This window comes from Lissotriton vulgaris, chromosome 10, assembly GCF_964263255.1.
Source record: "Lissotriton vulgaris chromosome 10, aLisVul1.2, whole genome shotgun sequence".
NCBI lineage: Eukaryota > Metazoa > Chordata > Amphibia > Caudata > Salamandridae > Lissotriton > Lissotriton vulgaris.
This window is the reverse complement of record NC_141698.1, coordinates 229,372,383-229,390,077: the sequence shown is the minus strand read 5'-3', so window position 1 is coordinate 229,390,077 and position 17,695 is coordinate 229,372,383. Positions and strand designations below refer to the sequence as shown.

At 50.0% G+C, this 17,695-nt stretch overlaps 1 protein-coding gene across 4 annotated transcripts in view; it reads right to left on the bottom strand.

Moving 5' to 3' along the window:
* Positions 1-17,695, bottom strand: part of SLC4A2 (solute carrier family 4 member 2) — a 1,480,655-nt gene that overhangs the window by 865,108 nt on the left and 597,852 nt on the right. For all 4 annotated transcript variants that reach the window (XM_086940913.1, XM_086940912.1, XM_086940914.1 and 1 more), the window contains 2 exons: positions 13,556-13,727; positions 9,124-9,350 (listed from right to left, as the gene is read on the bottom strand). In XM_086940913.1, coding sequence (XP_086797039.1) covers positions 9,124-9,350; positions 13,556-13,727 — 399 coding nt within the window. The remainder of the gene's footprint in view (positions 1-9,123; positions 9,351-13,555; positions 13,728-17,695) is intronic.

Below are 17,695 nucleotides of genomic sequence, written 5' to 3'. Positions count from 1 at the left end.
TCATGTTCTCTGCTGAGCTCTGAGGTTTAGTCTGCACACAATGTACAAGGTCGATCAACAAAGCCCCTTGTTATTTTGTTCTGGTCAGTCCCTCGCACCTAGACATTACATGACACACACAACTGCACTGCTGGAACTCGTATGCTTTAATATTGCAAGCTAAGCATGTTGTTCACACTTGGCGGGACACCTTTCCAGAGAGAAGAGCTGTGTTTGTCCTGAGATGTATACCATTCATCCAGTCCTAGAAGTATGGGGTCTGCTGACATAAACCCAGAGGTCTTCTTTTTTATAATAAACTATTTCTTACCACGGGGAGGGAGGTTAGGTATTGTAGCCCTTTTCCACTGTCTTTATAGAATGATATCCTCGTTTATATTCTATGGAGTTGTGACAATGGTGACTATATTGTGTTTATGCATTTTGCTGCTAGTAATGGCACATGTACTATACCATAAATCGCGTTAGTTAAAATAAACATTTTAAACTATACTGCTTCTCTGATTACTCGCATTGTGGACAAGTATGGGTGAGTGCTCGAAAGAGTGTCTGGATCCCGTGATTCCCAAGAAAGAGTGACATGTTCTGGGTTGTCTAATCATTGGTTGCTTCACTGTTAGTCGGAGAACGAATGAGACACTATAGCTAGTCGGTTTGGGATTTTGGGTACTAATGTGGTTGGTCGGTACACCCCGATTCACTGAGGTTCTGTGTTACTGCGCATAGTTCTGTATATGTGCAGAATCCCTGCAACAGTTTTTAACAGCAGCAAGGTAGTCCTCGGGATAGCACCCTCGGGTTTATAGCATTTAAGGGACTGGTTTTACTTATTTGTAATGCAGCTGGTCAATTGTAGCCATTGGATCAAGGGAGTATACGAGGACCTGCTTTATGGACCCCCGTTGACTAAACACGTTGAATGCGGTGGTAAGAAACCTAGTCAAGAAGATGTTAAGAGCTGTGTTGTCAGGGTTTAATGATGTGATAATTGCCTGCCGACAGGTGCGAACTCCCAGAGTGTTCCACTCTCTTCGTTTTCTGGCCCTGCCTTCATTAAGCAGAGCTGAGCATAGGACTACAATGTGTTTGAATGATTCTTTGCAGCTGCCACAGCCCCTGCAGGTTGTGTTCTCATTTGGAAAACACTAGCTGGCTAGATGTTTCAGGAAGGTATTCTTTACCCAGAGATATACAGGCCATTTGATCACTTAGCCTATAGGAAATGATTGAAAACATGGTTATTTCAACAGAGGATCTAATTCTCTGTTTCTGTAAGAAGGTAGAAGTGTAAATTTTTGGTAGCTCCAAGACGCCTAAGGGTATTCAAGTGCTCTATACATTATGTTATTATTCTTGTCAGCATTGAGAAAGTTCAGAATCAAGAAAGGCAGTTGTGTTGACATACTACATTTCAGGGATGTTATTTGTGTGTGGGAGAAACTGGGGTGGGGCTGGCAGTTGTTTAAGGAGCGGCATCTGGTGCTGATAGGAAGGTCAAGCAATGAAGGAAGTGATCAATGACAAGAGGCAGTAGTTATGTGGTGCTGAGGGTACTCTGAAAAGTACTCGGTAGAGAGAATTCAACTGAAGCACGTGCTGTACCTGGTAGGGCACCATAACCAAATCAATGAATATCTTCAAGTGTGCATCTAGGGCAGACAGCGATTTGTGGGTGATATATGTAGCCTATGAAATCTTCCTACTAAATGTTACCAGCACACACAACTGGCAGTGGCAGCTTATGTGGCTGTAGAGAGACTAATGATCATCATCTTTTTGGCTACATAGTGCAAAACTGCAAAGGTATGGTGAATTAGGAGAGAACAGATTCCATACATTTCAGAAAGTCTCCCTGAATATCAAACGGTTTCTCTGACATTTATAAAGATATGCAGTTTCACATATGGTCACTCTGGGCTACGCAGTATATTGCAGGAAGAGAGTAAAAAACAGTGCAATCTCAGTACCACGAAGTGTTACTTTGGTCAATGAAATGTTCTTTACGAGCCATAAAGTTGTTTGTTGGGTGAATTTAAGCAGCGTCCATTGGAAGAAGTTCTGTCAATGTAGCAACACAATAAAAAACAAAGAAGTGCTGCAATGCTGACTTGCACAAGGGTTGTTTCTTTTGTTGCCCTCAAATACTGATAACCACATATGCTGCATGTTAAAAAGTGTGCACTATCGCGTCTAGCATGTAGCCATATTTTATATACACACACCAAAACTCCCTGTACGGTCACGGAAAAGCAGGAGCAAGTGAGTGACGTAGAAGTAAGACAAACTACGACTCCAGACTATTTTAGTCCCAGGCCCATAGACAGGGTAAAAAAATCACAGGCACAGTACTGTATAAAGCAATCTCTTTACAGAAAGCAGAGTAACTGAGAAGCCTGCTTGAGATGCGGGAAAGACTCTGGCAAACATAACTGCTGGGACAACTGTGGAGCTTGGTTACAAAGTAAATGCTTCCAAGTGGTGTCAGCAAGGGAAATCAGTGCAAGAGAATAGCTGTGTGGCGACTGTAAAGATTATAGAAAACAAACACTGGCAAAGTCTTCAGGTCTCACCTTTGAGACTTACTGGCTTTATCAAAGTTTTTAGTTATGCTGATGTACCCGGATGCTGTGCAGCATTGCTAAATGTAAAAAAAGCCTATGACCAGCCATGTAATTTCGTAGGCGCATGCAACATGTATGCAGGTGCCTACAAAATGATGCCGCTATCTCTTTTTATTTGCCAATCCAAGTAGGGTAGGTAAATAAAAAGAAAAAAATTGTGTAAAAGCATTTTTTTAACGTACGGGTCAACACGCAGGGCTCGAGAGAGAGGGGGCGCAACACTGAGGGTGCAGGTGGGGGAATCAACAGGGGTGGAGAGGAGAAGTTACAGCGACACCAAAGGAAGGTGCTGGGGAGCAGGGTGGGGAGAAGAAACAAGGGGTGATATAGCAACGTGGAGAGGCTTGGGAAGAAGCACACAAGTGAGAAAGGAACGGTGAGGACATGAGAGTGAAGCCAATATGAATGGGGGAAGGAAGAAGCTCACAGACGACAGTGAGCAATATGGAGTGCATGTGAAGAGAAGTATATGAGGGGACAGCTGGAAAACACATGCACTCTCATGGAGTGCTAAAAAAAAGTAATGCTTGAGAAGCAAGCAGCGGAAGCAAAGAAGCTAACTAATCAAAAGAGATGCTATAGAGGTCATGCTCTATGGGAAGGACGAACACAAGATTGACATGAAAAAGAAGCAGGCAGATGAGAGGGACAGAAAAGCAATCAAATGGTAAGCAATGTGCAGGCTTCAAGCCCCTGTATGCTTTCTCTACTGAGAGAGAGTTTGTAACATGAGGGAGGCAGCAACACGTAGTATGGGGAAGAGAAGCAAACAAGGAAGAGAGCTGAAAAACACATGCACCCTTGAGGATTACTTAAATAAAAAGAAAAAAGTAGTTCCCTAAATGCGAGTACTGCAAGCCATCTTATGAGAAGCATGCAAATGACAGTGGCAATGAGGCAAACCAATGGTAAGCAATAGGCAGGCTTTAATCCCTCCTTAAGACTGTGGTAAGCTGAAGATATGTTTTTTGCAATCACACAGCTTGCACTTTCTGGTAGGGTCGACCTAACAACATCGTTAAATGCCAATCCGAGATTAAAAATGTTTTTTGATTAAAGGACAAGTTACTTACCTTCGGTAACACCTTATCTAGTAGAGACATGATCTAGCCTCGGATTCCTTACCTTTGAATTTCCAGGGTCAGTAGGTGGCGTCGGTCAACTCCGCGTGACCTCTGCGCACAGTGTCCGTCGTCGTTGTGATGTCCACGTCATCAATATAACCGCCACTCTGGCGCCCTGACGTCAGTACTTTTAACAACTTTCCACACCAGAAGCGACTGCCCATGGTGTGTCAAAAAACTAACAACTAGGGTTCTGAAGGGGAACGTCCCTGCCACTGAAACCCAATACCGCAGTGCGGGGAGGGTGGGTGGGTCAGTAAGGAATCTGCGGCTAAATCATGTCTCTACCAGATAAGGCGTTACCGAAGGTAAGTAATTTGTCCATCTGATAGAGACATCTAGCCGGAGATGCATTACCTTTGAACAGATACCCAAGCAATACTATCCCCAGAGAAGGGACTGCGAAACAGCTTAGACCAGAAAATCCTGCAAAACAGATCGCCCAAACAGGCCTTCTCTGCGAACCTGGGAGTCCAGGCAGTAGTGTCTGGCAAACGTGTGCAGAGATGCCCAGATGGCAGCTTGGCAGATATCAGCAATGGGAATACCACGTTGGAGATGCCTTGGTGGCCGCTTTTGCCCTGGTTGAATGGGCCCTAAGCCCTTCAGGGGAATTCTTCTTTGCTAAGGCTCAACAATTTCTCATACAGAGGATAACCCATCTGGAAATAGTCCTCTTATGGACAGCATGGCCTCTCTTTGCACCCACATACCTAGAAAGAGTTGGTCATCCACCCGGAACACTTTGGTTCGATCAGGTAGAACGATAACATTCTTTTATGGTCCACATGGTGGAGACTTTCCTCCTCTTTGGAAGGATGCGGAGGCGCATAAGGGGTGGGCAAGGTAACCGACTGTCCCAGATGGAAGGGTGTTTTCCACCTTCGGTAGGAAAGATGCCCTAGTTCAGAGTACTCCCTTGTCTGGGAAGGTCGTCAGGTAAGGAGGCTTTGAAGATAGCGCCTGTAGTTCGCTGACTCTCCTGGCAGAGGTTATTGCTACCAAAAAAGCTGTCTTGATGGTGAACAACCTCAGAGGACAGTTATGCAGCGGCTCAAATAGTGCACACATCAAAAAGGTGAGCACCAAATTAAGGTCCCACTGGGGCATGAGGAAAGGTGAAGGGGGAAACAAATGGGTTAGGCACTTTAAAAATGTCTGCACTATAGGAGATTTGGATAAGGATGGCTGATCAGGCAGCCGAAGAAAAGAAGAAAGAGCCTAAAGTCAGCCCTTCAGAGTGGCCAGAGCAGAGCTCTGTTGGGTCAATGAAAGTATAAACAGAAGGACTTTAGATAATGAAGCAGATAAGGGGTCGATCGATCTGTCTGAACAGTATTTACAACATTTGTTCCATCGGCAGGCGTATACCGATTTTGTGGAGGGACGCCTGGCTGCCAAGATAACCTCACAGACTTCAGGACAAAGGTCAAAAGCGGTCAAATGTCGCCCCTCAATCTCCATGCAAGGAGGCGGAGAGTGGATAGGTTCGGGTGGAGACCCCTCCCCCACTGGTGCGACAGAAGATCCTTCCGAAGAGGCAGCCTGACCAGAGGATCGAAGCTCATGTCTAGAAGCTCGGGATACCAAACTCTCGGTGGCCAGTCAAGAATAACTTGTGCCCGATTGCTCCTGAACTTCTGGAGCACTCTGGGCAGGAGTGGTATGGGCAGAATGGCATATAGGAGATCTGAACTCAACTCGAGACGAAAAGCGCCGCCTTGGAAACTTCCGCGGCCAAGACATTGTGTGTTCTCTTCAGAAGCGCACAGATCCAACCAAGGCTCTCTTCCCCACTGAAAGAGACCTTGTGCCACCTCCAGATGGAGACACCATTCATGATCCGCAAGGCACCTTCGGCTGAGCTTGTCCGCCCTTGCGTTCAGGGAACTGGCCAGGTGTTGAACTACCAGAAAATGCCCTGTTGTTCCAGCCAAGTCTAGAGGCGCAGGGCCTCTTGACAGAGGATCCACAACCCCACCTCGCCCTGTTTGTTGCAGTACCACATGGCGGTAGTATTGTTCGTGAATACCTGAACGAGCCTTACCTTTAATGACGGTAGAAAGGCTTTTAGTGAATGCCGGATCGCCTGCAGCTCCAACAGATTGATATGGAGCTTGGCTTCCGCTGGAGACCAAAGTCCTCTGATCTCCACCCCTTCCAGAAGGCCGCCTTATTCCAGAAGGGACACGTCCTTCACTACTGTAAGGTCTGGGTGGGGAAGGGAGAGGGTCTGCCCTGGAACCAATCGCGGTTTGTTAGCCACCACTGCAGGTCGTTCACAGTGCCCTTAGATATCTGAACCAGCTTGGTGAGATTTCCTCGATGATGTGCCCATTGGAACTTCAGTTCCACTGCAGAGCCTGCATGCGTCTTCCATGCGTGGGTCACAAGCAGGATGCAGGAGGCCATGAGGCCCAACAGCCTCAGAGTCATTCTCACCGAAATCCAGAATAGAGTCTGAACCATTTGTATCATAGCCTGAATATCCTGGACTCGTCGCTCTGGAGGATGGCCCGAAACTACACCGTGTCCAGAATTGCTCCAATGAAAGTGAGCGTCAGGGCGGGAGTCAGGTGTGACTCGGCACGTTGATAGTGAATCCCAGCGAATGCAGGAGGTTCGCCAGAGTCTGGAGGTGGAAGACAACTGTTTGCGGCGAGTCCACCTTCAACAACCAGTTGTCGAGGTAGTGGAAGATTGGAATCCTTGATCTAAGCAGACGAGCTTCGACTGCTTCCATCACCTTTGTGAACACCCGAGGGGCACTGGAGAGGCTGAAAGGGAGCAGGTAAACTGAAAGTACTCATGGTCCAGCGTAAACCGCAGGTAGCGACGATGGGCAGGCAGTACGAGGCTATGAATATAGGCGTCCTGCAAGTCCAGCGCTACCATCCAGTCTCCGGGGTCCAAGGCAGAGAGGGCCTGAGCCAGGTTGAGCATTTTGAATTTCTCCTTTTTCAGGAAGTAGTTGAGGGTTCTAAGGTCTAGAATAGGGCTAAGGCTCCATCCTTCTTCAGGACCAGAAAGTAACGGGAATAGCAACCGCTGCCTACTTCTGGCCCACAAACCCTTTCTTTAGCTCTCTTGGCCAAGAGAGCTTTGACTTCCTTGCGGAGTAAGGCAAGATGATCCTCCGTCAGCTGATCATGTACTGGAGGCATAGGTGGAGTGGTAGTCTTGAAGGGGAAGGAGTAGCCCCTTCAGACCATTTGCAACATCAACCCGTCCAATGTTATGTCTCGACAGCAGTGGAGGTGATGGCGTATCCTGCCACCGAGTGGACAAGAGTGATCCTGGTGGATCCGACGAGGAAGATTTTGTGGTAGAGGAGGGGGCAGTGGCTTGGCCTGACTTCTGGTTCCCTGGCCCACGCGGCTGGGCGGAGTCCCACGGGCGATCACACAGAGGTTGCTGAACTTAAGGGGATTTTTGGCTTAAATAGGGTTGCACGGCTGGTAACCACGAAAGGAGCCAAAAGTGGATGAAGTCCTAGGGGTAGCAGTGAGGCCCAAAGACTTGGCCGTGGCCCACAAGTCTTTAAAGAGTTCAAGGGCAGCATCTGCCTTGTCTCCAAAGAGACGGAAGCCATCAAAGGACATGTCCATGAGGTTGGCCTGGAAATCCCCTGAAAAAACAGACGTCCTCAACCAGGCGTGGCGACAAACAGCCACCGCCGTCGAAATCACTCTACCTAGCGAGTCCGTCATCTCCAAGCCACATCTGATGGCGAACTTAGCTGCTACTCTCCCTTCTGAGATGGCCTGAGAGAGTAGGGCCCATTCCTCCTGCGAAATCCTCAGCAGCACTTGTGCAACCGTATCCCATATCGAATGGGAGAAATGGCCCAAAAGGCCTGTGGTGTTCACCCACCCCAAGGCTAGACTGGCAGGAGAAAGATTTTTCTTCCCAAAGCTCTCCAGTCTTTTGGATTCCCTGTCTGGGGGTGCGGAAGGGAACACGCCACAGGAAGTGGAAGCCTGGACCACCAAGCTTTGGGGTGGGGTGGGTGGTGAGGAAAGTTGCGTTGCCCAGTGCTGGGTGATGGCAGCGGGTGATCGTGCTATTCACAGTAGCCCCTGTGCTGGGTTTGGACCATGTAGCCAAGGTGGGAGGGGAAGCATGTCAGTATCTGGGGAGGTGTCCAACCAACTGACATCACCCAGTTACTCATACCAGTCCGTATCCTGGTGATGTAGGATTTCTAAGAGATCCGGTTCCCCCTCCCAATCTCTTCCTCGAAACCTAACCTTTCAGAATAAGGCAGGGTAAGCGGCATGGAGCCGTACGGCTCTGTCGGCGCCGGTCTCAGCTTTGGGGAATGCCCAACCGGCTCCGTGCCATCAGGAATGAGAATCGGGCACCGCCAAGGATCTCTGCGATGGACACAATGTCAGGGAAGGTCGCTTAGGGGGTGCGACTGGCGTCGGTCCAGACCCAGGAACGGGTCCACTCAACGAACAGGACTTCGACTCACCGGAGCGGTGATCAGACCTTCCTCTCGACCAAGACATGGACCAAGATCGAGACTGACGTGGTGATCGCCGAGGTGCAGGACGCCAGGCCGCGAGAAGCTTTTGGGACCGCTCCCTCAAAGCCTTTGGCGCTATGGCTCGGCAGTCGGAGCACGACTTGGAGTCGTGGTCATGCTCCAGGCACCAGAGACAAACTAGATGGGTGTCCTTGACCGAAATGACACTGTGACAGGCACCGCACGGCTTGAACCCTGAAGTCTTCTTACTCGACATGACACACCTACACACCAACAAAGTAGACAAAAAGTCAGAAAAAGTCTGTCAAAAGTTGACAGGGGGTAGCTCTCTTCAACCGATCAGCACTGATGGCGCAGGAAGAAAAGAACTGACGTCAGCGTGCCGGATTGGCATTTATACTGACGACGCGGACGTCACACCGACGACGAACACAACACCAACGACGTCACATGGAGTTGACCGATGCCACCTACCGGCGTTCAGGGATACTGATAAGAAAAATCTTCCGGATCCAGCCTGACGCCTGGAAGTAATAAGGTAAGAAACTGTGGCTAGATGTCTGTATCAGATCTGGAGTTTAACAGCTGGTAAATTGAAGGAAATAGTTTAGATAAATAGATTGTCAAAAATGGCATTCCACAAGTTTTTTTTCTCAGTGATCACATACAACTGAGTGCAGGATGTGCCCACCCTTAACCTAAGCATAAACCTTAAGTAGTAGAAGTGCTAGTACATAACCTGTGTGGCGAGGTGATGCTTAAACATATCTCAGTGTGAAGAAGGTGCCTTCACATTCCCAGTATAGAGGCGGAGCAAGCATAATATTCTTGTGTTCAGGTACTGTCCACACAAAACTGTTTTTGGCTTTAACTGATGAGGACGTACCTGAACATCCCCTAGGGAGGCTCCTTCCTCAGTTGATTTCTCAGGTTCTGTGTCAAAAGCCTCATCTTCATCTTCCTCGCCTTCCTCTATTGTTGGAGTTTCCCCAGGAATGGAGGCTCTCCTCTTTTTCTTCCTTGGCTTCTTTGGTACTGCCTTCTTTTTGCGGGCATCTGAGGGGAGGTGTGTTGAAAGTGGGTGATGGATGTGATGTGAAGATTGCCGATGGTCTGCGAAAAACAAAAATGAATATGTGAGCTGACAGAAGTAAACGATAATGCATTTCAGTAGATCATTTGAGCACAAGCATTATGACACCATTTTAATGGATTTTCACAATATTAATCACAATATCCCATTCTGCCAAGAGGATTTCAGAACTGAGGATAGAAGATTTTCAAATGTTCATAATTAAGCATTATAGTTGCCCTCACCACTAAAGCTGATCAAGAAATTCAGTGAAAAAGTTTATGACAATGAGTCATTTCGGACAACTCTCCACAATCTCCTTCAAATCAATAAGAAATGTCCACGAAATGCAAACTTTATGTTTAAAGTTTTTCACTATAAGAGCTTTGTATCTCCATAATGAGCTTTGCTTCTACTAAACAACCAACCACACGGCGATCTTTGGTTCTGACAAACATTTCTCAGTAATTTGAGTTTATGTCTAATGTATAACCGCAAAGTGATCTTCATATGCTGTGCAATTGAGTCTCATTTTTAGGTTTTGCCTGGCGAAAGCTGCGCTCTGCGCAGCTTTTTCGCGCAGGCGAAAACCTAATGACTATAGTAGGGGAGACAAGAACGGCCCCCGTCTTCCATTGGCTAGCTCCATAAATGGAGGCTAGCCATTGGAAGACGGGCCTGTCCGTCAATGCCGGACCAGATTCGGGGGCGTTCCCGAGAATTTTTGGCTTTTGGCGACGTCACGCTACGTCAGCCAAAAGCCCTCGGGAACGCCCCCGAATCTGTTCTAGCATTGACGGCACTCGGCGCCCCTTCCACGAGTCCTAGGCTGCAGCTCAGGCCACCTCTTCCTGCGTCCCGCCGCCTCCGTCCGTCCCACCGCAGCGAGGCCCTGCAGCAGCCTCGGCCACCAGCACTACCATGGCGGGCGCTCTGCCGGGCTCCCGTGAGCTGAGGGAGCCCACTCCTCGGGAAACTTCGCCGCCCGCCTGCCTGAGCTAGAGACGGGCCGCCGCGCTGCCCGCGGTGACCCGGAAGTGACTAGCCAGCCGGCCAATCCTAGCGCGGCCGGCCGGAAGTGCCCGCCCCCCGCAGCCCGGGGGAAGAAGGAAGACGGCGGCCCAGGAGAAGAAGTATGGCGGCCCACGCGGGGCTCCCGTGGCCTGGAGGGAGCCCCAGGAGAAGCGGAGGACGTTGCCGGTCTCCCATGCTGAAGAGGGAGACCGGAGAAGTGCCCAAGAGATTGCCGCCGTCGCAAGGAGCCCCCGCCAGGACGGCGGCCCAGGAGAAGAAGTATGGTGGCCCACGAGGGGCTCCCGTGGCCTGGAGGGAGCCCCGGGAGAAGCGGAGGACGTTGCCGGTCTCCCATGCCGAAGAGGGAGACCAGAGAAGTGCCCAAGAGATTGCCACCGTCGCAAGGAGCCCCCGCCAGAGTGCCCGGTAAGTTAAATGGCCTACCGAGCGCAGCAGCACCACCACCAGAGGCTTGGGGCTCGGAGCCGCACCATGGTGGACCTGGGCGGCTGCCCCAGGAGACACCTCTGCGAGCCCCCGCCGCCCCCCCGCCCTGCTGGGCCCTGCTGCTACTCTGCGCCCCGGAAACTCGGCGCTGCTCGGCAGCGGGCAGCGCTGGCACCATGTGAGCTTGGAACTCGGAGCCGCACCATGGTGGACCAGGGTGGCTGACCCAGGAGACACCTCTGCGAGCCCCTGCCGCCCCCCCGCCCTGCTCTGCTGGGCCCTGCTGCTGCTCTGCGCCCCGGAGAGCTCCGCGCTGGCAGACTTCTCAGTTAAGACCCTCTCTGCTTCCCAGCCTGTCCTCTCCCAGCCTGTCGTCACCCAGCCTGCCCTCTCCCAGCCTGCCCTCTCCCAGCCTGCCCTCTCCCAGCCTGCCCTCTCACAGCCTTCCCTCTCCCAGCCTGTCCTCTCCCAGCCTGTCCTCTCCCAGCCTGTCCTCTCGCAGCCTGTCCTCTCGCAGCCTGTCCTCTCGCAATCCGTCCTCTCCCAGCCTGTCCTCTCGCAGCCTGTCCTCTCGCAGCCTGTCCTCTCGCAGCCTGTCCTCTCGCAGCCTGTCCTCTCGCAGCCTGTCCTCTCGCAGCCTGTCCTCTCGCAGCCTGTCCTCTCGCAGCCTGTCCTCTCCCAGCCTGCCCTCTCCCAGCCTGTCCTCTCGCAGCCTGTCCTCTCGCATCATGTCCTCTCCTAGCCTGCCCACTCCCAGCCTGCCCTCTCCCAGCCTGCCCTCTCCCAGCCTGCCCTCTCCCAGCCTGTCCTCTCCCAGCCTGTCCTCTCCCAGCCTGTCCTCTCCCAGCCTGCCCACTCCCAGCCTGCCCACTCCCAGTCTGTCCTCTCGCAGCCTGTCCTCTCGCAGCCTGTCCTCTCGCAGCCTGTCCTCTCCCGGCCTGCCCACTCCCAGCCTGCCCTCTCCCAGCCTGTCCCCTCCCTGCCCTTTCCCAGCCTGTCCTCTTCCAGCCTGTCCGCTTCGTCTGCCCTCTCCCAACCTGTCCCCTCCATGACCTTTCCCAGCCTGTCCTCTCCCAGCTTGTCCACTTCCAGCCTGCCCTCTCCCAACCTGCCCTCTCCCAGCCTGTCCCCTCCCTGCCCTCTCCCAGCCTGCCCTCTCCCAGCCTGTCCCCTCCCTGCCCTCTCCCAGCCTGTCCTCTCCCTGCCTGTTGTCGTGTCCCGACGGCAGCAGGCAGCAGGCAAGAGCATGCACTGCGTCCCCGAAGTAACAGCCCTAAAGCAAGCAAGAAGTACGCCCCCCTCCAACCAATAACTGTTAGGTAGTGGAAACTGTCCAAACTGGGGTGCAGACAGCCCCTCTCACCTTTCGGCCTGGTACCACTGCACCAGCCGCACTACTTCCCTACTGACCGTTCTCCACTTCAGCCCGGTCTAAATTACAATTCCTGCTTGTGACCCTTTTGCCTGCTTGTGCTTGTTTTCGTGACCCTGTTGCCTGCTTGTGCCTCCGTGTGCCCCTGTTGCCTGCTTGTGCCTCCGTTTTCGTGCCCCTGTCGCCTGCTTGTGCCTCAGTTTTCGTGCCCCTGTCGCCTGCTTGTGCCTCCGTGTGCCCCTGTTGCCTGCTTGTGCCTCCGTGTGCCCCTGTTGCCTGCTTGTGGCTCCGTGTGCCCCTGTTGCCTGCTTGCACCTCCGTTTTCGTGCCCCTGTTGCCTGCTTGTGCCTCCGTGTGTCCCTGTTGCCTGCTTGTGCCTCCGTGTGCCCCTGTTGCCTGCTTGTGCCTCCGTGTGCCCCTGTTGCCTGCTTGTGCCTCCGTGTGCCCCGGTTGCCTGCTTGTGCTGTGTGGGTGTGTGTGGAAGGTTCTGTGTGGGTGTGTGGAGGGCGCTGTGTGGCTGTGTGTGTGGGGGGCTCTGTGTGGCTGTGTGTGTGGGGGGCTCTGTGTGGCTGTGTGTGTGGGGGGCTCTGTGTGGGTGTGTGGGGGGGCCTCTGTGTGTGTTTGTGTGTGTCATTTGCGAGAGATAAAGCTAGTGGCATTGTAAATGACAATGCCATTTATTTATGTTAAAAAAAAACATAAATAAAAATAATGTCAAGAGCAATGCCAATAGCTCTAACTTTAACAAAGGCAAAACCATTGCATTGTAAATGCTTGTTATAATTTTTCATTAATGTGTTTGTTACCACTTTGTACTGTTTGTGATCAATGTGACCTTTATTCCTCGCTGAAATTGCCTCAATATATTCGTTTTATATCTAGTCTCTCTGAAATGGGAGTTCTAGATCACTTTACCTCTAACATCTCTTCATAATGTGTCTTTTAGCTGTACTGTATCGCTACAATGGGAACACAATCTCATCGTTCACAATGTGATCTTCAAATCTACCTCAATTGATTCAACTCCCTTCACAAACTCTAAACTAAAGCAGGCCTTCATTAACAAAATATAGACATCAGACAAGAGTGCTCTTATCACAGCGGAAGAGGTGGCTGCCTGAGGTTATGACAAAGGGAGATGGAGCGAACAACATCCCTGGTACTTTTGGATGATCAATGAGCCCTGAATCGAGTGGCTTCTTTACAAGGCCAAATGGCAATGGTTTCACCCCCCCCCCCCCATCCCCCCCTACTAACGTCTCCATGAACATATTCATTGTGGGCGGGGGTGTGGGTTGGGGTCTTCCATTCCCTTCTCATTAACTTCCTACAACTCTTCTCTTCACTGCATGTAAATAATGAAGCTCATTGTATGAAGATTTTAGTAAGAAGTAAGCTTTAAATAAAACATACATTCAAAGTCCTCTTCACTGTAGGTTCTCCCAAGGTCGTCGGCTGAGTGGCTATGTGACTCCTGAAGGATTTCATCAAAACGCTCCACACCAAGTGTCTTGTTAAGGTCGTGCTCCTCGTCATCCTCCAACTCAAACTTGGAGCGTCCTTGGTTCAAAACGTCTGATTCGGGCTGTGGAACGAAACACATTTGTCCTTGGTGAACAGAAATCTTAAAATCAACATCGATATCCTAGCCTCGGGGATGTGCTGAGAATGAATGAGTGGATAAATCAGCAACATTTACATTATGTTCGAAAAGATTTGCGGATTATCAATATTGAAACAGATACCAAGCTCGTAAATAGTATAAACATTGAAATATCCAGAATTCAGATGCCGAAGGCCAGCCAATGTTACTTCCATATCTTTTACATATACATACACACAAATATACAAAGGCATACAGAGTCACGTATGTCTCTGACAATAACTTTGATCTGAAAAAACATATTTTTAAACAACTGTACTAAAACATATGATCACATTTAGTACAGTACAAAGATCTAATTCAACTTAATCACCATAGGTGCTTGGTGCATCCTAAATAACTTGATAAATCGCTCCTTTATGCCCCGCAGATTCCCTGTTGGCGTCACTTTACAAAGGAAAACACTAGGCCCATATTCACAATGTTTACTTAAAGTGATTTTGCCTCAACAAATTGTCTCTTTTGCCCTCCCCACACCTAATACTTGTAATGAATGGCAAATTAATCTATCTGTGGCTCTGCATGTATAGTTTGCTTCATGCTGTCCTTCAGAAAGCTATGAGGCTGTTAAAAACAGGCATTTGCGGGGGGGGGGGGGGCGGCTTGGCGCGCGGCTAAGATAGAGGCTTCCTCCTGAGCTCCCTGGAGCAGCCATCACATTAGTTGTGCCGGGTGGCAATGGATCACATTTTTTATCAGAAATGCGGCGGAAGATATGCTTAACGTGAGGAAGTGCCTGTATGGCCAGAGAAGCTGTCCTACTAGGTGTTTTGGGGGAAAAGAGGTCGACTTCCATGACAGAGTATTACAAAATGGCGCTGTCTCTGTGTTAACTCAGCCCATCGGGAAAGTATCGACTGTGGTGAAGATGTTACATACAGGACTACAGTGGCATGACAAATCGTTCTTTCGCAACTTCATTCAGTTTAACATCCACCATGGTTTTGTGGTGAAAGCTGGTTAGAGTGCAGGGGCATAGCCGGCTACACTCAAAACAGTTTACCGCAATTGGTCTCTTTTTCGGCCCGTTTGTTTTGAGGTCCTGGGTTTGTTCCGGACGTATAGCGTGCATTTCACTTAGTGAGAGCCTATCAGTCCTGAAACTCTTTTGAGACCCTTTGGTGCGAGAAGTTGGCCTGGTATATGATGTTCACTATTCTAGTGAGCACCTTGCACCAGTCCAAACAACCCTTATGGTGATGGTTGTAAAGCAGTGCTTTAAATGGGCCGGTACTCACCGGTACTGAGTACCGGCACTTCTTCATTTTCTCCCCTTGAGTACTGGCACTTTTTTCTAGAAGAAAGAGAGTACCGGTACTCCTGCGGATCTGACTTTAACGAGGCAGCGCGCTCCCTTTATCCCTCAAGTTATACTACGGCAGCAGTACGGAATCAATCAATGGAGCTCGTCACCAGGACCCAGCGTGAGCTGCTTTGTAAATCAGAGCAGAGGTGTGTCTGCTGAGTCATTTGCTTATCCAAAGATCTTTCACAGTGGGCGCTAAGAGGGGGATGTAAAATCTAATGGGTGGCAGTGGGAGGCACTATTCAGGACATAACAAAAGAACGTATGGGAAGGCTTTTACAGTCACCACGCATCTGAATTGCTTTCTTGCACACTTCCTCTTCCACACTCGCTGATTCCTATTTCATCAACCTTGGACAGACCTTAAGACCAATCAAAAATGTGGAGATTGGCACCTGGTTCCCCAGTACAGACGTTGTCAGCTCTGGCCCTAACTCCGGTTTACAAATGTTCCAGGAGAGACTTGTTTATTTATTTTATGCTTTTTTATATAGCGCTGACTTTACCCGAAGGTGTCAGAGCGCTTCACAATAGGAACAGTAATGATACATCAGGAGAAAATTACAAGTGAACAAATTACAAAAGCAAACGTTAAGTTACATGAGGCAAAAGTGACAATTGTGAGCAAACAAAATACAAGAGGTAGCAAACGGTACATTACAGGAGGAAAAAGTGATATGTGTGCAGGTTACAAAAGCATACAAAGTACAAGTAGAGGTATAGTACTGCAATAAATGGCAGACACTCCAGAACAAGAACATATGTTACATGAGGCAATGGCGGCACTTGTGCAAGTTTCTAAAGCAAACAAAATGTGAGAGGTAGCAAACAGTATGTTACAAGAGAGAAGTGACGTGTGCACGTGTTACAAAAGAGTACCAGTGCTGGACAGATGGCTCAGTGGGCTGTAGACCGCCGGTTCGATTTAAGGCAGGCTAAAGCAGCATGTAATCCTTAGGCGGTTGATAAAATGCATGCAGATTTCGTGCATACAACTTTGGCACGGTCAAAAAGCTAACCCCGCCCATTGTTCCCCCTTAGCCCCGCCCCAAACTCCGCCCAATGCTCCTTTTGGTGAGTACCTGCACTTATTTTTTTCCATTTAAAGCACTGTTGTAAAGTCAACCTTATAGACCAGCTATCCTAGTGGTAGCATGGACAAAGCAGTCTTAGGCTAAACTCAAGAGGGCATGCGAAGCCAGCTGTTTTACCATATGCAATCCCTTTTTATAACAAATGAAAGGGCACCACACAGGTTATATATTCAAACTATATATGTATTTATTTCTAAATAAATCCCCTGAACTCTTCATGAGCACAGAAGCACAAGCGCATATCAAGGAACTTAATATAACATACAAAAGTTGCACAAATATGGATAGGCCCAGGTGGCCCGCTAAACCATATACTAAGAAAGTGGTATAAGAACCACGTCACGAACAATGGTAAGGCCTAGGGCCTTGGGAATCGCTGGGGCTACACTGAGCTAACAATAGTTAGGGAGCAGGAGGCCCACGGGATGCGGGTGCAGTGTCTAAATGCACACGCGTGCACACATAGAAGTCAATGGGTGCGTAAAGTTAGAAAGTTAAAGGTTTGTGAGTCTTCCAACTGGACTAGAAGCTAACCACTTGAAACTAGGACACTAGGAGAGTTACTCTTTACAGGAGCACTGCAGTACTCGCGTTACCTAACCCACAGGAAGCGGGTGCATATGTCCCAAAGTGTGTCGGGTTTCGTTGTGGAGATCTATGGAGCCTTGGAGAAAAGATGCTGAAGGCGGCCAGGAGAGAAGAGTCTGGGTGGATCCAAGGGTGGATCGAAGATGTAGAGGACCTGAAAGCAGAGGGGACAGAGTCTGGGTCACTAACCAGTGACCAGGATGGAAGCAGGCGATGTCGCAAAGCAATCAGGTGCTGATGGGAAGCTTGTCTCTGCAGCCACGTGGACCAGGAGGCATCGACGACGACCAGGAGTCAGGCATGGACTGTCCCACGAAGGCTCTCGCTGTCGGCGTTGTCGGCTTCAGGATTGGAGTCAACAAGCCGTGGCAAAGGCAACCCACGCAGGATACGGAGTAGGCTTCTTACTCAGACCAGCAAGGTCTGGGAGGCTGCTTCTTTTGAGTGAAGCAAGGGCAGTCTGGAGCAACCAGACCAGCGGTGTAAATTCAAAGTATTGTCGCCAAGATGGCCACTAGCCAACGGGCGAGTGACCGGGCAGGCACGTCGAGCAGGAAAATGCTCGTGGAGGGTGCAGGGCTGATCTTTGGTGCAGATGCTGCTCGGGGCTGGGGCTTCTCAATCCCCAATGCACAGCTTCAAGGAGGCCTCGGAGGCTGCACAGTTAGCAGGTCGCAGACTTTTCAATATGTCCAGTCCCACGTCTCCCGTCGCCTCCACGGGTCTCAGCTTTGCAGGGACTGTGGATCGGGCTGTTGGATGTCTGGGAATCCGGTTCTTGTCAGGCTCTGGGCTCGGGCTCCGGCTCCGGCGGGGGGCGGCGGCAAAGCAAGCCGTTGATCGCTGGGTGGTGCTTGCTTGTGCAGGGTGGGCACTCTTGACCACAAGGGAGATTCTTCAGT